General features: G+C 39.0%; 1 protein-coding gene across 2 annotated transcripts in view; it reads right to left on the bottom strand.

Moving 5' to 3' along the window:
* LOC130931784 (trinucleotide repeat-containing gene 6C protein-like) overlaps positions 1 to 22082 on the bottom strand; it is a 95392-nt gene that overhangs the window by 36478 nt on the left and 36832 nt on the right. For both annotated transcript variants that reach the window (XM_057860821.1, XM_057860823.1), the window contains exon 4: positions 16843 to 17169. In XM_057860821.1, the coding sequence (XP_057716804.1) occupies positions 16843 to 17169 (327 nt within the window). The remainder of the gene's footprint in view (positions 1 to 16842; positions 17170 to 22082) is intronic.

Here is a 22082-nt window from a genome sequence, read left to right on the forward strand (position 1 = left end):
AATTACTGGGGACCAGCTTACGTTGCAGCTCAGGTAATCTTTGGGTGATAAATAGATTTCATAAATTAAATCCATTTTTATTGCGGATTATCTAAAAAAAAAAGTTTGATAAATAAATTATGGTGGCAAAGTGGTTAGCACGTGTGCCTCACAGTTCTGAGATCAAGGGTTCAATCCCAGGCTCTGGCCATCCTGTGTGGAGTTTCTCCGGCTACTCCGGTTTCCCCCCACATCCTAAAAACATGCATGGCAGGCTGATCGAACACACTAAATTGTCCCTAGGTATGAGTCTGTGCGCGAATGGTTGTTCGTCTCCTTGTACCCTGCGATTGGCTGACAACCAATTCAGGGCTAACCCCGGAAATCACACCGGAAATCTGGAAATTATTCAAAAGATTATTTCATGAGGTTTTTCTTTTAGTTTTTACTTTGTGTTATAGGGCTGAAATCACAAATAGGGGAAGAGAAAAAGTTATTTAAGACTAGAGATAGACTTATATGGGTTTTTCAGGACGGATACAGATACCGATTATTAGTAGTTAGAGGGGCCGATAACCAATTTTTGGAGCCGATATTCATTTGCAGTACTAGTGTACAATTGGTGTAAAAAACTCAAATAATACAAACACTGAACTTCATTTAAATGCCTAAAGCATGTTTACTGAATCACCTAAATACGAAATAATAGCTCCACAAGTAAATGAATTTCATAGACTCAGAAACATCAAGAAATTGAATAAAATAAATAGCTCTCTGAAAAATTTCCACAGAAAAGAAAGCCCTAATGACCTCGTCTAAGTATCCTTAAGCAAGATACTAAACCCTGCGTTGCTCCGTTACCAGTAGGTCGACGAGGATACAGTGTGAAGCTCTTTAAGGGCCTTAAAAGGTGGAAAGGCGCAATACAGGTGCAACTCCATTTACCATTACCATTTAACCAATAAAAGGACTGGTTTACTACTAGTGCAGGAGACAGCAGGCAGGAGAGAGAGGCGTGGCTGCATTGGAGCCAAAATAACTGAAAATAAATAGATTTTTTTTCCCATATCGGCCGCTCGGATTAAAAAAAATAAAATAAAAAAATAAAAAATAAAAAAGGCTTATACAGATATACGTCAAATGTTATAATATCGGCGCCGATAACTGCTTTATCTCTAAGACAGAGGTTTTGTACGTTATTTACATTATTTTTGTCCAACATTTAACATTTTTTTTTTTTTTTTCCAAACAACTCCACAAAGATCCACATACTTGGTATGTGGTAAGGTTTATATATATTTTATTAATATATACATATGGTTTGAGCTCCTTCCGCTTCCTGTTTGAGTCAGCCGGTCGCATGTTGCGAGGAGACCACGAGGACAAAACTAACAAAAAACAAGTAAACCACAAGTAAACTTTTTCAGATTTGGTGACAAGGTGAAACTGTTTTTTTGAAGTTAAGAAAAGCACGAACGGCGGCAAAGTAAATTTGTGGATCCGCTCGCCATGCTTCGTGTTTGTTTCCACGAACACGGCAGTAGCTGCTAGCTAAGTCATGCTTGTTTGCGCCGCTGCTGGAGACTTCCAATCAACTCTGGATGCATACACGCCAGTACAACATCCAAGAGAGGCCTGACGCCGGCTTCGGAGGAGGTCGGGGATATTGAAATTTGAAGGCATTTTTACTCATTGCCTGTCATTGACAATGATAGACATCCAATTCATTTTGATTGGGTGACTGGCTGTGAATGCTCATGTTTCAATGTCAATGACGGCGCTACAGGTCCAATCCATTTGGATTTGGTGGAGCGAATGAACCCCCCCCCAGTCCAAATGGATCTGATGTCTCGCGCCGTCAATGGCAGCCAATGACTTCATGAGTGCCCTATAACAAGTTAACCTTGTTTTTAGAGGAGTTCCAAAAAAATCGATTATTACATGCATCGCGATTCGACACCTGACGATTCAATTACGATTCATAAAGGCTCCAAAACGATGATTTTCCCTCATAACTTTATGACAGCCGCTCGTAGCGGAACGAAATTCAAGAAACGTCTGCCACCCGGACACCTTTAACGGACGCACGCAAGTTATAATGGATGCTGCCTGTAACTGAGTGATTTACTATTTTTCAAAAGACTGGAAAATAAGGTTGTGTATGCGCTTCTGTGCACACGTTATTTTTTAGAGAATGAGGGGAAGATAGATAGTTCGCTGCTCCTAGTCTTTCAGATGTCCAGCTGTAGTTTGAAGTCATGTCAATTGAAAAATGTCCTGAGTGTGTTGCTAAGACCCGTGCGCGTCTACAAGAGGTGAGTACACAAACCCTCTTGTACTGTTTAGCTTTTATTGTTGTTGATTTTGAGGTGTTAATAGTTAGCGCCGAGCGCTAAGCTAATTAGCTAATTCGCTAACTTGTATTTAATATGCAGAATGTGTAAAACCATGACTAAGTACAGCGGTAACACTACAAACATGCGAAATAGTACAGAAATCTGTAAATCTAGGTTAAAAGAAGGCTTATTTCTAAAGACACTTTGTTTCCAGAAGATGTGGAATTCATTCCACCTGTGTAAATTTTATTTTATTGTTGAAGGAAATAAGTACTCCCTTTAAAATGGTTAATGTTCTTGCACTTTCTTGTAAAAATAAATAAAAAAGCAGCTTAAGGGCAGGTTTTTGTTGTTTAGGCATGTTTCCATCGTTCCCGTTGAATTATCAGGATATTTTAAATAAATAATAAACAAAAATTTGTTTGTCTACTATATCATTTAGCAATGTACGATGCATCAACAATCGAGATAACCGTGATCATCGTCAATACCGTGATCATCGTTCAAGAATCGAATCGTAGCCCCCTGAATCGTAATCGAATCAAATCGTGGGGTGCCTAAGATGGCACACCCTACTTGTTTTACATTTTCTCTGTCTTTTCTTCTTATGGTCTCCTTTAAAAAGTAAGAGGGAGAAAGAAAAAAATCAGGAGGAAAAAAAAGCATAAATCAAATTTTTGGTGATAAAAATCTGAGATTTTATATTTAGGCCATATCGCCGAGCCCTAGTAGAAAGAAATGAAATCAGGATCTCTGTACGAAACTGGACTCTTCTGGCCCTGGAAAAGTGAAGGGGTTAGAGCGGAGCCACACAACAGAGGATGACGTTCTTGTCAATTAATAGAGGCCGTGGAGGAAACAAGAGAAGCAGAGCTGAGAGCTTGGCAATAGAAAACAAAAATGGCAGCAGCTCGCCGGATCAAGGCTGGCATTGTGCACTTGTGATACCAGCGCCCACACACCACAACACAATACGTCAATGTTTGGTGTAAAATAGTGCTTTTATGCTGGAGGTTCTGCCCACTGAACCTCATGATTGTAAAGTTATAACACATGGGAGAGTCCTCCGCGCTGCTGACAGTCATTCAGTAAACATAGTGCAAAACTAAATCGACCACGTGAATATATACAAACATCAAAGCTCAGATCAGCAGGAAAGATTGTTTACCTTTAAATGTCATCTTTCATTTTATTTATTTATTCAATAAAAGATCTGTGGTGTCTGGTGAAGTCGGATCGATAGCAACGATAAAGATGGCAGAAAATGAAGTCAGGGAGATGCTTGTTGAGTGATGGAAGAAGGAAGTAATCTACCAGGGATGTTCGGGCCTCAGCTGGACTGATCCCGGCTTAATGAAGTCCCTTAGGGGCACGCTGACTGGATGGTTTGGAGCTGACAATGTATGCTGCCAGCCAGAAGAACAAGCCCTCTGACAAAAACAAATACACCACCCAAAAAAGTGGTTTCACTTTCATCCTTTTATGACTTGTGTGAGGAAATTCCCAAGAATTCAAGAGTGTAGTCGCTTAACTCTGCATAAATGACTTACGCGGAGCCTCCAAAGCAGAATTGAGTTCAACTCAAATGTTCCAGAAAAAGCCCAAACAAAACCCAGTCTAAGTTATCAGCCTTTGTCCAGATGCTCGCATAAACTCATTACAAAGTACAGTACACCAATTCCAACAATATCTATACAGTATGCCTCGCATTTCCCTATTATTACGTGTATGACACCTCAAAGTGTATGTACATGTTCCAGTATTTTAGTTTTATTATAGAGTGCTTGACTTCTCAACATTTTGAGTTATTTATTTGAGGGTTAAAACAAAATAATCCACACAAAAATTATTATTTGAAATAACAAAAACATCTGAAAAGGCGTGAGAAGAAGCATAGCTTATAAGGTCCCCACCCCTACACATTCAAAATACAATGAATTTTATACATAAGACGTACATTTGAATGATAGTTAAAATGTTGAAAGAGTGCTGTACAATGAATTAAGGCTTTCTAATGATAGCCAGGTCCGGATATTCAGAGTTCTGTAAGCCTGTAGGCATTTTTGGGGAAAAGTTGTAATACAGCATTTTTAGAAATTTCAATGTTTTCTTCATACGAATCCACTGTATGTCAATGACATAAGGTTCCCATTTTTTTGTAATGCTTTGTTAAAAATAGATGTCGTTTTCCCAGGCTGGAAATAAATGGCAAATAACTTTTACATATCACCGCAAAACTTTACCAGTTTCTTGCTTACATTTGTACAAACACTTTTTGTATTGCAAGTTTTCTGAAATACTATGTTTACATATGCAAATGAGGTGACATATTGGAATATTAGGCATAATTCGGCGTAACTGACAACTGATGAAGATCAATGGAAACTTAAAACCTAACGAATAATTTTTTGATGCAAACCATAAACATGTCCTAAATTTTTTTTTTTACATTTTAATCAGTTTTTTTCATGATTTAACTAAGAAATAGTAAACTACAGTGAGCCTGATCAATGTTTAAAAATGAGGGATGAATAAAAAAAAATAGGTGTCCGTGCCATCAATGGACTTTGGTTGACTGGCATTTTGTGAGTATACTGTATCTCTGAGGACATCTTGAGTCTTAATGTCATTCCAATCAAACTTTATTCATATCATTACTGTGTTTGGACCGCATGTGAATCAGTGAGATTGACATTCGCTGAACAGAAATCTCGACTTGGCAAACTGTTAGAAAAATCTCTCCCAGAGTCAATCTGAGCCGTATTATGGCACATGAACTGTTTGTTGTACCTTTATCTTTGGCAGAGGTAAATGGACAACTTCGTTCAGGATCGAAGGCCATACTCGCGACGTTCATAACTGCTGGTGTTGAATGTCCTGATCGCCTTTATGACAAAGACCTAATTGATGGTCAAGCTCTGGATATTGCCATTGCTAAGCCAGAAGGAGCAAAGACATTTGGAGACCTTGCCGGTGTCTTTGTAGAGGCTGTACTCAAAAGGGGTGCAAAATTCCAACGGATTGATGTCTTGTTTGATCGCTACCAAACACACTAAATCAAAAGTGGAACACGGAATCGCCGTGAAAGAGGCTTGGTGGCAATCCGAAGACCTGTTGAAAGCACAGATTTGCCTCTTCCTCCGAAGTAGGAAAACCTCTTTGCTCATCAGGACAACAAGGCTGACCTTGCTTGATTCCTGTCACAACAGCTGATTCTGAGAGCACCAGTCAACAAAATCACAGTGGCAGCAGGTGGTTTTCGTGATGAAGAGGTCGTCGAAGCGTCCAATGCAATACTGAACACAAGTTGCATGGAAGCTGAGCATGAGGAAGCCGACACCAGAATTGTTCTCCATTGCATAACAAGCAAGGCATCAACCATTGTTGTTTCAGCAAGAGACACTGACATATTGATGTTACTAATTGCACACTTCCACATGGTGCTATGCAAAAAAATCTGGATGAAAGCAGGTACATCAAAGGAGAGAAAGTACTTCCCAATCCATGAGATTTTTAAACAACTGAAGATGGAACCACAGGTTCTGAAACTGCTTCCAGCTTTCCATGCACTGACTGGAAGTGATTCCACGTCATACATTGCAAGGCACACAAAAATGTCATGTTGGGATGTGTTTGTCAAGCACCATCATCTCTTAAAGGGACTTGGTGAAGGTCCAGAGCTTAGTGAACGCACCATTCAGAACAGTTTGTCTGCAGACTATATGGTGCAATGGATGCAGACCACATCAATGACGTCAGAGCAAGCATGCTTGTAAGAGGCATGACAATAGAAAGGTTGCCACCAAATAGAGATGCACTGTACTTCCAGATTCAGCGTTCTCATTTTCAAGCTTTAGTATGGAACCAAGCTAACTTGCGAAAGCCAGTTCTCCCACCCGTGAGACCATGGGGTGGAAATTTGAGGAAAATTTGCTTGTTCCTCAGCTCATGTCTCTGCCACCAATTCCAGAGGCTTGTGAGGACTTCATAGCATGTGCCTGCTCCACAAGTTGCAAGACAGGCCGATGTGGATGCAAGGCTAACTCATGTACTGCATCTTGCAAATGCAGATTGTCAAATAGTACTTGCATGAATCAGTAGCTTTAATTATGTCAGTAGGTGACACTATAGTCTTTGTTTATTTATGACAACTTTCCAAGGGTTGGATAAGATTGAATAGGCCGATAGGCTATACTTACATTCAAATGTTCATGTTTATAATGTAACAATTCCTGTCATGCACATAGTTTTCATGGATATACATTTTCATTATCAACCTGTGGATGTATAGTTCAGTGTTATTGAGTAATAGTTAAACTACACCACAAACTACGGTAAACTACAGTACTGGTTACAGTACAAAACTACGTTTTATCAAGTCTGTTGTTTATAAAAAAAATAAAATTGTTGCTAATCTGTCAACTCATTACGAAGATACTGCAAAAAGAAAAAGACGGCCATCTTGAAAGCCGGCCATCTTGAAGGAGTTGGTCTCCAAAATGGTGTCAGTTTATTTATCTATTAAAGAGTATTAGCACACAAAATTTGGTGCAAATCCACCCATCCACTCCAAAGTTATTGGACGGACAAGAAATACAGCGGCGGCCATATTTGTTTTGTCGTTTACGGCTAAACCGTAACTTTTCGTGATTGACATACGGCAGAAATGGATTAAGCACCCAAAAATTATATAGAAACAACACTTGAATTACTTTTCCTCAAAAATGCCTACACCTTCTTATTTAAAGCCCTTTTTTGATTCGGGGACCTGGCTATGACGATTCACTTTCCATTATTATCGTTTTGAGATTTGGACATTAGCCAGAATCGCAGAATGGATTGCGTTTGACAATGTTTGAGTACAAAATGACTGCATATGCTTTAGAAGTATTGTCATTTATCGAACACAATGGTGTGTTCTGTTGGGCAAGTATTTGAACTTGTAAACTGTAACATGTCCTAATGAACCTTATACCAATACATTACTATGAATTACAAATTTCATAACTGCAGAAATGATGTCGCTCATCCATCGTTTGTTGAATAAAAATAACCTGGTGGCGTATCAGTGATTCTGACCTTGGATAACGAATATTATGCATCAGCTGAAAACCAGACGCCACAGTTATAATCAGATATTTAAAAGTGCTTGTTCAAAGGTTAAAGCTATAATCTTTATCAACTTTATGTATTTTTATGTTTCATAGTTAAATCAATTTTGACAGACCAGGTTTAAAACCTGAAAACTTTTTTTTTTTTTTTTTGGGGGGGGGGGGGGGGGGGGCAAAAGCTTATGTGCATTTTTAATTTCTTGTTACATTCGTAACAGAACTGTAAAAAGACTCACGATAGTCACAAATTTTTAGCCCATGACTCAGCTCACAGCTGTCTTTATTAAAAAGTGTTTGCTGAAGGTCTACTGTACCGTATGTAATTCACTTATTATTACCATTTTTGTACTTACACTGGGCCGTTATGACAACAACACGTCACATCTGCTTTGCACAGACATTTAATTTTCCGAGATGTAGTTTATGCAAACCATTTACGTCATAACCCAATGATAAATTAATAGGAGAGGGACAAGAGACGCTTGCATTTTTTAAAGTTGGCATGCGTGTTGTCATGTTTTCCACTTTTCCCCTCCTCCCCTGAAAGGATAAACCAGGTCAAGGGCTTTCTCCAACATGCCAGTCTTAAAATAGCTCGCTCTCACACGCCTCCTCTTCATGAAAGAGCCTTGGGATACGGAGTGCAAGCCAAGCGAATGGCAACACAGTGAGACCGTTAGAATAATGGGAAAGCTGACAGACATACATGGAGTGTGGACTAATCCCAGCTGCCTCGGGCCAGCTACATGCTACTTGCAGCGATGCTGTTTAAGCGGAGTTGCCAGAACACATGCAGTGCTCTGTAGCAAATTATGGCTGTGAAAATGCAGAGAAAACAAAGCATCAGATATTTATTTTTAAATGAGAATCACATTAGAAGACTTCTAAAAGGGAATCCCCAACACTTTTAGGAGCGTCATCAGCAAAGAAAATCAAGTCAGCACGTTCTCTTCTTCATGACAGAAGGATATTTTTGTTTATGTGTGTCTTTAATAAGCATAGCAAAAGCAAAGCATGTTATTTACCTTCAGGTAGGCATGATGATGATAACTAAGCCAAAATATCACGGTTTCACGGTATTGCAATTACAGCTCTAAAATATGTTGCTTTGAGATATCTGGGTAAAAAAAAAACTTTTCCATTGAACAGGATTTTTATTTTTCAAAACATATTAGCAAATGCAGTCCTTTAGGTGAGCCTAAACCCACAGCCAAAGCTGAACATTATTACCATCAGAACAAATAATTGAATTATTTTCCATACAAAAGCATATGTGTATGATTTGTATCATGTTTCCAGTATATTATACACAGTAGGGGTGTGACAAAAATATTGAAATGGTGATATATCGCGATACTTCATATCCCAAAAGGTAATCGATATGCTCCTGCCAAGAATCGAGATATCGTTTAAAAAGGGGTCAATGTCTAAAAAAAAAAATTAAATAAAAAGGAACTAACATGTTGCTACCAAAATCTTCCACCATAATAGTGTCTCAGTTAACTCTAAGGCTGCATTGATTATGCTCAACGCCCAATCCATTAAGACTGGGAACATTCGTTCATTCAAAACCAGAGCATTCAGTCATTCTGTCCGAATTTCAGGGCATTTACAGGTCACTTGCTGTTCATTTTTGGGGTATTTACAGGCCATTTCCTGTTGAGTTTGAGTCACTGCCTATTCATTTGGGTGATTCCCAGGTGACTTCCTGTTCTGTAAGTCAAAATAAACAGGGCGTGACCCATAAGATACCCCAAAATCAACAGGAAGTAACTGAAAATCTACAGATAAATGACCTTAAATGGCCCAAAATTACCTTATTGCCTAGCACTGGCTGCCACTGACGGCCATAGATGTTCAATCCGTTTGAAGTGGGAGGGATGGCAGCGAATGAACGTCCCTCCCAGTTCAAATGGATTGGACGTCTACTTGTGATAAACCTATTCCAATTCACAACAGAAGCTTGTTTTTTCTGTTTATTAGTTGTTTGTAGAATATCCAAAATGATTTCCTGACCAATATATCAATAATCGTTGTATCGCCATATCGTTATCATGAGCTTTGTATCGCAAATCGTATCGTATCGTGAGGTACCAAGAGGTTCCCACTCCTAATACACACTCTCTTTCTCAACACAGCTGCCAGAGAGAAAAAAAACACGTTTTTCACCGCTAGACACACTAAACACGCTGGAGTTAACGCTAGTAGCTGGTGGGAAACGTTCATGACAGTGTTTAGTTTACTAACCTTTAATTTTGTATAAATGCAAAATCATAATGGAGGTATGGCCTCCTCGGCAGCCACCCTCTGCAAACATATTTTACATGTCGATTGACCCTGCTCCTCTAAGCCACGGCCATCTGTAATTTTTCGGTAGCCGAAGTATTCCCATACGAGCAATTTCGTTTTCTTCGATGCTGGGAAAAAAGTTTAGGAGTTTCACTTCCTCCAGCCATCATGTAGCACAGCTGACTCACTGACACTGAGCAACAACCAGTGGGGGAGGGTTGAGCCTTGCAGCTGCCAGCGAGGGATTTCTCCATGCATTTTTGGGACATAAAAAATAGCTAATACCTTAGATACGGTATGACAGAAAATTTCTGCGGTTTTGAAACCTTGACGTTTTCATACAACTTTATTCCTTGAAAGCGGTAATGGGCACATGTCTACCTTCAAGTTGTTGAACTTCAAAGAAGTACATTTATAAACTATACTGTATATTTTTTGTGTATGGCCTATTTAGTCAAGACTGTAGCCAACATACTGTACATGGACACATGGATATACCAGCCAAGACTATCAGTCTTACAATTCAAAAGGCGGTGTATGACTGTATATACTGAAATGGGTGTGGTGAGGTCGTGACAAACGGAAAAGACGCTGGACGAGATTGAATGAGACTTGACTGCATAACAAATGGGAAGAACTAAAGTGCTGCTACTACAGCTCGTTTAAGCCGGGTTGTAGGAATTAAATTGGCAAAAGGATAATTGCTTGTGACGTGAGTGAAATAATTTTTCATTCAATCATTCTAACAAATGGTGAAGGGTAAAGTTTGAAATTATTGATTGGAGAAAAAAAAACAACCAAGTATGATGTATGACTAATGGCTAATTCTCAGGATTGGCGGAAAACCCAAACAAACAACTGATTTGATGAAAGCTGGCAAGAAGAGAGTGCTTTATTGGACAAACCAAGAAAGTACAATTTTAATCAGCAAGACAATACAGTCAGGGATGCATTAGAGAAGATAAGTAGAACAAAGTGGATGAAAGATGTGGGACTTCTCAACCAAAACAAAGAACCAGATTCAACATTGATGGCCTTCCTTCCACGCAATGCTCATCTATTTGCCCAGTTTGCAGAATACACACTTTCAGATGTTTTGTAGCGACAAATTTTCTTCACTTCATCCCCTCGCATCTCGTCATCTGGACATCAGGGTGCACTTAACTCTTAACCCAATGGCTGCCATTGACAGCAATAGACTCATTTGAATTCCAGTGAATGCCAGACGAAAAGAATGAGGACTCCAAGTTTAGAATGTTACGAAATAGACAAATAAATTACTAGCTCCACCTTCAGTGAGGGGAGCACCTCCTCTCTCTGCCCGTCCTCACGTAATCAGCCACTCCACTGACACACACTCAGTGAAACGAGAACCGGGGAGGCCTATCGAAGAGGGGAGGAGAGAAGCAGTAGCTTTTACCGTAAACCATGAGTCACTTCAGCCCACAGCATTGGACCTCTGCCACGCTCACTCTTTCCACCAATCTTTCTCTTCTTTGGGCTTTCTAGTGATGCCAAGTCAGGCCCACAGAGATGTCCAGCCAACTAGCTAGCTCCATACAGCTTCTCCCCCGCCAAAACAGGAAATAGTCAGCAAAGCTCAGCAAAGTGTAGGAGTAGGACGAAGAAGGAATGGAAAGATGCGGAATAACCGTCTCTTAGCCATGGAGACAGAGATGCATTCACTTAACACTACTGAGTTGACAGAAAGCGACTGAGAACTCTCTTCATTGAGATATGCAGACATTCCGTAAGGAAAACACACAAACACATACGGTTATGCCAGCTGTGTTTACTCAGCATTTTCTTCCTCTGGATTCCTTGATTCCCTTTTCCAATTCCCAGCCAGACAGAAAGAAAATAAACAGCAGTTGGACACACAGGTGACAAACTTTACTAGCATATAACACAATAATACAACTGAAAGTGTCATCCTGACCCATTTTGTGCCTTGCCTTTGTTAAGTCTGTTTTATCATACGAAAAATCAACAACTCCTAATTTTCTAAATGCATCTCATATTACTTCCTATATAAAATGTATACAGTGGGGCAAATAAGTATTTAGTCAACCACTAATTGTGCAGATTCTCCCACTTGAAAATATTAGCGAGGCCTGTAATTGTCAACATGGTTAAACCTCAAACATGAGAGACAGAATGTGGAAAAAAAAAAAAAACAAATCACATTGTTTGATTTTTAAAGAATTTATTTGCAAATCATGGTGGAAAATAAGTATTTGGTCAATACCAAAAGTTCATGTCAATACTTTGTTATGTACCCTTTGTAGGCAATAACGGAGTCCAAACGTTTTCTGTAACTCTTCACACGCTTTTCACATACTGTTGCTGGTATTTTGGCCCAATCCTCCATGCAGATCTCCTCTAGAGCAGTGATGTTTTGGGACTGTCGTTGGGCAACTCGGGCTTTCAACTCCCTCCGCAGATTTTCTATGGGGTTGAGACCTGGAGACTGGCTAGGCCACTCCAGGACCTTGAAATGCTTCTTTCGAAGCCACTCCTATGTTGCCCTGGCTGTGTGTTTGGGATCATTGTCATGCTGAAAGACCCAGCCACGTCTCATCTTCAACGCCCTTACTGATGGAAGGAGATTTTCACTCAAAATCTCTCGATACATGGCCCCATTCATGCTTTCCTTTACACCAGTGCTTCTCAATTTTTTTCTGTCACGCCCCCCCCAAGGAAGACGTAAATGTTTCGCGCCCCCCCAACTCTCTTCCGCCACTGTAAATATTATCATTTGTCTATAAAATTACTATTATAAATACACATCTGCCTAACATTGTGTCCTTTTTTTCTAATAAAGAAAAAAGTAACATAGATCAACTTATAATAAAGTATAACTTTATTAACATTGTTTTGTTTGTAACAGAGAATACTTGACGTGCATCAATTTGCCTGAATTAAAAAAAAAAAAAAATTCACATCCAAACAAAAAAATACACTGAAGGTACATTTTTGACCATTTGATACAAAAAATAAAATGTAATAAAATCAGTAAATAATACCGAATTAAAATTGATTAGAAACATTCACTCATGAGGGCAATGTGCCAAAAAAAATTTGACCGAAAAAACAAATCTGAATAAAAAGGGGAAAAAAAGTGTCCTTGGACAGGACAGTTTTTATTTTTGCTGCTCACAGTATTTACCTCCTTTGCAATGGTGTGGAGTTATTTTGCAATTAGCATGCTAACAATGCTCACTGGCTTACTGATATAACACTGACAAAGCAGGACGATTGTTGGCAATATTCGGCACGTTTTCACTGAAAAAAATCAAGCGGCTTAACAATGAGATTGGGGTCTAATGTCTTTAAGTGGCGTCTTAATTGATTTGGCTTCTTGCTGTCTGCTATAATTATTTTTAGACACAGTAAACAGTGGTCTTTCATCATCACCCACTGTATTAAAAGTCAAAGCTAAAAGGCAAACGGCACGAAAAAAGCGCATTCACGGCGGCCGAGGTAGAACCGTAGGTGAGGGCAGTCGTCGTGACGATCCCAAGCCGAAAATGGCACTACTCGGGCGGCGACGTGAGAACCGGACAAGACAGTGGGTCGCTGTGTGAGTCCGGTCGGAAAACGGCTTTCGAAAACGGCGGTGGCACACTGCTCTTCATATCTGTTGTCTGTGTGTGCTGAGTGCTCTTCCTTAGTTCAAAAATACTGCGCGCACTCTGAAAATGAGAGCTCCACTGCCACCTACTGAGTGGATGTGCAAGTACACTTTATTCCAGTACGGCAAAAACAAACAAACAAACAAAAAAAAAAAAACATGTTCCCCGAGGTCACATGCGCCCCCCCCGGCATTGCTCTGCGCCCCCCCAGGGGGGCGCGCCCCACTATTTGAGAAGTACTGCTTTACACAGATCAGTCGTCCTGGTCCCTTTGCAGAAAAACAGTCCCAAAGCATGATGTTTCCAACCCCATGCTTCACAGTGGGTATGGTGCAATTCAGTATTCTTTTTCCTCCAAACAAGAGAACCTGTGTTTCTACCAAAAATTTCTTTTTTGGTTTCATCTGACCATAACACATTCTCCCAGTCCTCTTTTGGATCATCCAAATGCTCTCTAGCGAACCGCGGACGGGCCTGGACGTGTACTTTCTTCAGCAGGGGGACACGTCTGGCAGTGCAGGATTTGAGTCCCTGGCGCCGCACTGTGTTACTGATAGTAGCCTTTGTTACTGTGGTCCCAGCACTCTGTAGGTCATTCAATAGGCCCCCCCGTGTGGTTCTGGGATTTTTGCTCACCGTTCTTGTTATCATTTTGATGTCACGGGGTGAGGAGGGAGTTGAAAGTCTGTGTTGCCCAACGACAGCCCCAAAACATCACTGCTCTAGAGGAGATCTGCATGGAGGAATGGGCCAAAATACCGGCAACAGTGTGTGAAAAGCTTCTGAAGAGTTACAGAAAACGTTTGGCGTCCGTTATTGCCAACAAAGGGTACGTAACAAAGTATTGAGATAAACTTTTGGTATAGACCAAATACTTATTTTCCACCATGATTTGCAAATAAATTATTTAAAAATCAAACAATGTGATTTTCTGTTTTTTTCCCCCACATTCTGTCTCTCATGGTTGAGGTTTATCCATGTTGACAATTACAGGCCTCTCTAATAATTTCAAGTGGGAGAACTTGCACAATTAGTGGTTGACTAAATACTTATTTGCCCCACTGTATGGCAGAAAACACAGACAAGACTGAAAAAGCAGGTTCTGCTCTTGCACCCCTCTTTAAAATAAATTGCTGTATTTTAAGCCAAAAGAAGTGTTGTGCTTGATAGAACAATATGTCTATATGCTGCCATAGCATATTCATGGCGCATTAAGCCCCCGAACTATTTTTAATTTGTCCGTTTTACCCTGAAAACCCCAGTTTACAGATGTCGCGCAACCGCTTCTGTTTAAACCTAGCCATAAAAAGAAGGTAAGAATTATATTTATTATTCAAAATGTCTGTCATTTTTAGCTTAGAATCATTAATTGATGTCTAAATTTTAGTTTAAAAAAAAAAAAAAAAAACGACTTAAAAAAATTCACTCGCATATTTTAACCCTTTAACACCGAACGTGTCGGCAGCAACGCTTTTACGCATATCGTCTTTGAAGCTTCGTCACGCTGTAATTATGTCACCTACGTGCCGCTGGTTGGTCTCGTTTGAAAGTGTGGAAGTTGATGTCCACACCAGTTTTTATTTGAAGTCAATCGGCCAAGAAAAACGGGAGATAATGTCATTTGAGTTTTATAGTTTTATTGCACACATAAATATGCATTAAAACGCTGCATGGACCATGTATCCATCTCCATATTTCCATCATTTCTTGTCCTTTTTAAAAATCGAAAGCAGCACAAAAGACTACAAATCCCAAGAGCCGTTGTGATGTCAAGAAGGACGAACCGAATGTGATCATTTTTAATAAATTTTCGAGCGAGGCGCCAACTATTGAAAGGGAGGCATGCGAAGCAAGCAACGGCCGGTGTTGTGCCGAAAAATTGCCGCCCCGCGCGAGCGACTTTGAAACGTGCAGAATGAATCTAAAACTACATTTAGCGCAAGCTAATGCATTATTTCATTAACTCAAGGAAAAAGATGAGCCGTATTTGTCGTTGTTTTCTTGGGAGGAGTCGGCGTCTCGGCGAGTAGAAGTGACAGCAGCGCGCAAACGGCGAAAGAGTAGGCTGTGTGACGTTGTGTGTGACGCAGCTCCGTGACCTGTTCAAGAAGAAGCTTTATTGAGTGCGCAAAAAAAAAAAAAACTTTATTGGGTCGCATGCCTGAAAAATTTGAATTGAACTGAACTACTTGTCAATATTTTTTAAAATACTTTTTTTCAATGTTATATATATATTTTCTTGACTATAATCTTTTCAGTTTTTATGTAGATGTGTGTTGGAGAAGCTTGATTGCATGTACGTATATACTTTTGATAAGGTGATGGGTACAAGCCCTAACTTCACAAAGAGATATCCTCCAAACACTTTTTGTGTTAGATTATATATATAATTTTTTTCTCTCTCACTATTTTGCACAGTATATAACCTGTTTTGACCTAGTATGTGTAAAGGCCAAAAACGCCTATGACCATACCTGCTGTTTGTGTTGAATAGTCAAACATAAAACTATTCAATCTTATTTTTTTCTATTTAATGTTTATCCTAACAAGTTGAATAAATATTATCAAGCTTCAAAACGGTTGGTCGAGCATGTTTGGTTGTCAATGGGACATCAACATTTCAAATTTTGAAAAAAGATTTTGGGATTTTTTTTGTCTTTTTGGGTCCAAAATGTGGATTATAATTGGTCAGTGAAGAAAACAACAGTTTAGACATGAAGTTCAAGGTGTCCTGAAAAAAGGGACCCAACTTGGCCATTGTGAACAATTTTTTCTTTGAAATATAAAGGCAACATCAAATGCATGCAAATTCGGCCAAAATAGGCTTAGGTGTTAAAGGGTTAAACTTTTAAACGAATTACCTCACAATGAAAAATTTGGTGTCAAGGATATCTACCTCATTACTATCGCTTTTTTTTTTTTTTTAAACTGTCGAATTTTCCCAGATATGTTAGATGATAAATAATCGGTCCAAACAAAAAAAAAAGGAAAAATAACGTTTAAAAGGGTAACTATATGAAAAAGAAAATCAAAACCACTCCTTGTTGTCTGCGATTTCTGCATCGCGACCCTTGTTATTTATAGCACCATGTTTCACCCATAAAAAAAAAAAAAAAACGTCTGTGGCCATTCACAGCTGTGTCGTGACACTCGGTGATACATGCTACATGGAGTTTTTGGATCGAAACAAGGTAAGTATGCGATAATATCTCGTTAAAATCATGGCGTCTTTAATTCTGCTCTCGCGTGTTCTCGCCTCCAATTAGGGTTTTGCAGTTTAATCCCCCCCCCCCCTAAAAAGGTCTTCTTTCAACATTTTTGATCCCCCAGAAAATTGAGATTTTAAGCTTTCCAATGATGTATCACACATGCATTTCGGACGGTTTTGAAAGTTGGCCAAATTGAGGGTCTCAGAGCGGAACTTCAAGTCACCAGAGTGTTTTCCGCCATATGTAAAAGGCGATATGTACTAAAATGCGTACATCTACTGACCTGAGGGCAGATTAGTTGAGGAAGAATCAAGGTTACTGGCTACTGCGGCTTCAGGGGTGGTGGGATATCCTGTAGACGTGAGCGTCAGGGTCCCTGGGGGGAGTGGCTGACCCCTCTTCAGTAGCTGCTTGTGCTCCTGCTGGCGGAAGCGCGGGGGCACCTCTCTGGCCGGGTGGCGCGGCTGGAGTGGAGTCTGTAGAGTGGTCTGAGGCTGGACTCCACAGTGGGCACGCTTGCCATCGCCACTGCTTGGGGGTACTGTTGGGGTGACGCTGGGGTTGGCAGGAGGGTGAGAAGGGACGGAGTCGAAATTGGCAGAGTCTGGCACTGTAGAAGTGAAAGGTGGCAGGAAAGACAAAGCAGAAATGCAGGAGTTAAGAAGATGCAGAAACCGACAATGTTGATCCATTTCTGCATTGATCACATGTGACATATGGCATGTATTTAAATTGTTCATCATCCATTTAAGCCAAAAATTAGACCACAAAGAAACGATCATGCCAATCCTCTAATGAAGTGATACCCAACCACCGGCCGGGGACCTTTACCGGTCCGTGGTGCATTTGCTACCGGGCCGCAGAGTAGTAATAAATAATTTAGGGCTGCAGCTATCGAATATTTCAGTAATCGAGTAATCGACTGAAAATCCTATCGATTAATCGAGTAATCGGATAAAACATTTTTTAGGTAAAGAGCAATTATACGTAGATATACATGAGAAAACATTTTTTAGGTAAAGAGCAATTATAGATATACATGAGAAAACAAGACATTTCATCTAATATTGAACCACTTTTAGTCAATCATTGTCTTTATTTTCGATGTACATTGTTGAAAACAGCCAACAATTGCCTCTCAGATGTGACTAGAAAAAAAAAAGACCAATTCACTTTCACTCCAAAAACTTTTAGATCTTATAAGAGAAATATACTGTATATATATGTATATTTCTTACCTAAAAATGCCATTACGCTTGATGACACACATCACTTAAAAGTTAGGTGTTTTTCCCACGTGTTTCAATTGAATGTCCGTTTGTGTCAAGCCATTTTTAAGTTCTAGTTAAGTTTTAAGTTAGTCTAAACTGTAAGTCCTGATAGGATTTTTTCAGTGATAGGATTTCAGTGTTCAAAATAAATGTATTGTAACATATCAGGTTATAATATGGCGGGGATATTTGAATGCGTTCCTGAATCCACCGCGTGACGTGCGGGGGTGAGGGAGGCGCGGGAGAGCGAGAGACGTGCCTTTCTGTTGTTGATTCATTCCACAAGTTCCCAAAAAATAAATAATTGCAACTTAACGAAGCGGGTGACTCTTTGTTAATGTTACAGTATGATACCTGCTGTATTGGAACACATTAGGGACCAGTGCTACTTGGTGTTTTATCCAGCAATGACCACTGAGCTAAAATTGACAGTTAGCTTTATCATATTTTCATTTTACACCCTCATCACTCTACAACGCTATGTTTTCACAAATTAAATAAAGCCTGTATGTAAGACACATTAGCCACGTATCGGTAGTGGTCATAATGAATGGAAACCTAGGCCTCCGCAGGCCTAAAGTAACGTGAGTAAGTGACAGTAACGTTAATCTTATTTATTAGCGCTGAGAAGTGTACTGCTCTAAGATGGTGGCTGTTTACCAACACCGCTGACTCTGTCATTTCGCATCTAGTTCAACAAACGTGATATTTATGAGACGCATCAGATGCTATCTGCTACCACCGTATCATCATGCGGGCTAGTTTTTAGCAACGTCGGCGTAGTTTGTAGCGGCTGTCGGCTGCAGAAAGGTTTTAAAAACATTTTTATTGCTACTTCCTCTACGCACGTGACATCAGCGCGTTGTCCCGCTTTAAAAGTAGTCCGGGCAAAACGTGATGCTTAGAGCTGGCAAAATTAAACGATTCCTCGAGGTGAATAAAATTACTCGGATCAGTTTTTAAACTCGAGTTACTCGAGTTTGCTTGAGTATTCGTTTCAACTCTAAAATAATTTGTTAACAACCACAATCTGGCCTGTGCCTCTTGACTTATCTGAGTTGAGATTTGTATACATCACCCTCTAGTGGTTTACCTCCATTACTGGGGTGTTTGCACACCTACAGCAGCCCAGCGCCAGTCAATGTAAACAGTAACAAGAGCTGCTGTTAGCTGTGTGCTACAGGCTGCGACATTTTTGTACAGCTTTTTTACGAGGAAATGTCCACCTGCTGAGCCAGAAGAGCAGCCTACAACCAAATCCATTCTCCATAACGTGTATCCGTCTATCATTCGTTCATTCCATATCTGTTTTAGAATCCAAAATCTGAAAACTGATAATGACTTGTTATTTAATTTCTCATTTCCAAATCCAAAATCTGAAAACGGGTAACGACTTATTTCATTTTTCGTTACGATACATGGATATATGTGGCTAAAACTTAGCAAACGAGGCAACAAAAGTGAAAGCACTGAGAGCATCATACTTCATGGTGAACTGATTGTTAAAGCCAAGAAACCTTTCACGATTGGAGAAGAGCTCATTCTGCGTGCGACCAAGGATATTTGCCGTCAAGTTTTAGGAGAGGCCGCTGTTAAGAAAGGTTGATTCAGTGTATGATGAACACTTAATGTTTGTTTTTAACCCAGTCTTGTTATTTAATATTCACTGCAATTTTCAACCAGATATTGCCGGTCCGTGGAAAAAATAGGCCCACATCATACCAGTCCGTGATGCAAAAAAGGTTGGGGACCACTACTCCAAGGCACATCACTACAAGAACCACTGTGTAGCTGAAAGCATTTCTTATCCCCTACTGCCTTTCTATAAAGGTCATGATCACTTTAGAATGAAGGAGCCATGATGTTAAATAACTGGCTAGAGATGGTTACAAGTGCACAAAAGTCCCTGCGTGATGCAGGAAACAGTCACCCCAAACACAAGGCTGCTTATGAGATGCCAGAGTGCTGTAATAATGTCACAGTACTTCTGTCATAATCATTCTGACTTGAGGCAAGACTCAAAAGTTTGTGAACTGTCTGTTCAGATTCTAAAAATGAACTACAAAGCTAGTGAGTGATTCTCATGAAAGTTATGCATTACGGTAATTAAGGAAATTTACCAAGGCTATCTCAAAATAGCAGAATGCAACGATGATCAGTATTTTTTTTTCTCCATCGACAGTTCGAGCTCCCAAATATTTTATTTACATTCAATATATATTTGATAAATGCCTAAGAACATGCATTATGTATGGAATCGTAGGAGTACCAAAATAAAAATAAAAAAAAAGAATGAATGAATAAATACACACAAAGACAAATGAATGATTAAATAAATAAATGAAAATATAAAAGTATATTTTGTCATTGATTTTTACTTTTTGTCATTGAAAATCCCAAACTGAAAAATCAATGGCGATTTTTTCTTTGCCTTTTCTATTTCGCTTATCATTGTCCTCTGCCTTTATGTTTGCGTTCGCCTTTGCATGTAATAAAAGGAGTAGTCTGTCAATCAAATGGCGTTGGGAGTGGTCTTCCAAACAGAAAAGGGTTACTTATCGACGGAATTATATTTGATTGTCTTGGTGACAGGGTAGTGGGCTTAGGCGACCAATCCGGCCAGTCACCTGCTTCTTTAAGCAGTTGTGAAAAGGACTTTTTCCATAACGCTCCATATAAATGATGAATCAAAAATCACAAGTGATTCAGAAATTGGCATTTTTTCCTCCGTTTGTGTTTGTCAATGACAAAAAGTAAAAGTCATCAACAACAAAAATGCCATTGTTTTTGTCGGGTTTTTTTTTTCCAATGAAAAAAAAAGTCAGTGACAAAAATTGTCATTGTTTTTTTTCTGTTATTGATTTTCAATGACAAAAGGAAAAGTCATTGACTAATATATATTTTTATATTATTTATATTATTATTATTTTTTATTTGGGCAGTCCTGTGATTCCATATTATGGGTTGGAATAAGTTTATTTAAAAAAAAAACAAACAAACATAATGGGACCATGAACACAGTACAAAAGTAAATGAAAAGTGAATGCTCGGACACTATATTTCCTTAAATATTTTTATACAAAGTAAGAAACCATTATAGCCTATGATAATCTGCTAAATTATATAGTTTTAAACAAATGTATACATTTTCAATGAAATTGATTGAATATGAAGTTGTACTGAGGTGAAAACATGAACAATGAATTTATGACTAAATTCAGTTAAACGACATACAAAATACTATTTTGGTAATAAATCATGGACTGGGCCACATATTTACATAGTCATCTTTCAACCAAAAATGAATTATTTCAGGGTTTCATGACAACCCTTAAATCTTCAAAGACATACTGTAGTTTAGGTCAGCTTCATGAGAACCACTCTATGGTCCTAGTAATTGTTATGACCAGAGGTGGGTAGAGTAGCCAAAAATTTTACTCAAGTAAAAGTAGCGTTACTTCAAAATAATATTACTCAAGTACAAGTAAAAAAGTATTTGGTGAAAAGAATACTCAAGAAATGAGTAACATTGTGAGTAACTGCTTACAATGTTTGATTTTTTTGTTTAATGTTTCTTTTTCTAACATGATAAGAAATAATGAATTAATAATCAAGTTGAATAATTTTACTTACAACATTGTTCAGAAATAGTTAATGATTTGGACTATAACTGCGCAGCCCTTACGAGTCTGATTGGTATAATGGAGTCATGTGATTATTGCTGCTACATCTCGTTGGTGAAACTGATCGAGCTACTGTTGGCATTGATGGCAAAAAAAACCCAAAAAAACAAAAAAAAGTTAAATCTAATCTGTAGAATAAAGAGGAAAAATGTAACGACTAGTGCAGCCCAAAGTAACGGAGTAAGAGTAGCGTTTCTTCTTCACAAATCTACTCAAGTAAAATTAAAAGTATGGCTTAGTAAAACTAAGTACAATTTTCTCAAAAGGTTACTCAAGTAAATGTAACTGAGTAAATGTAACGTGTTACCACCCACCTCTGGTTATAATTTATGACCAGTCATTAATGAACTTTGCCTGAAGTCTAAGCAGCGTTAGTTACTCACATAACATGACACATACAAATGACAACAAAAAAAGTTTGTTTTTTGTTTTAGCAATTCTATACATAACTAGAATCAGAATGTAACTCAGAAAACAGACCTTTGCTGTGGCTGTGGTTTTTTCTTTCTTTTTTTTTTTTAATTAATCATGCAGTTCATGGGGGATGACAGACAAGCAGCGCCATTATA

Source organism: Corythoichthys intestinalis, chromosome 16 (genome assembly GCF_030265065.1).
Source record: "Corythoichthys intestinalis isolate RoL2023-P3 chromosome 16, ASM3026506v1, whole genome shotgun sequence".
Classification (NCBI taxonomy): Eukaryota; Metazoa; Chordata; class Actinopteri; order Syngnathiformes; family Syngnathidae; genus Corythoichthys; species Corythoichthys intestinalis.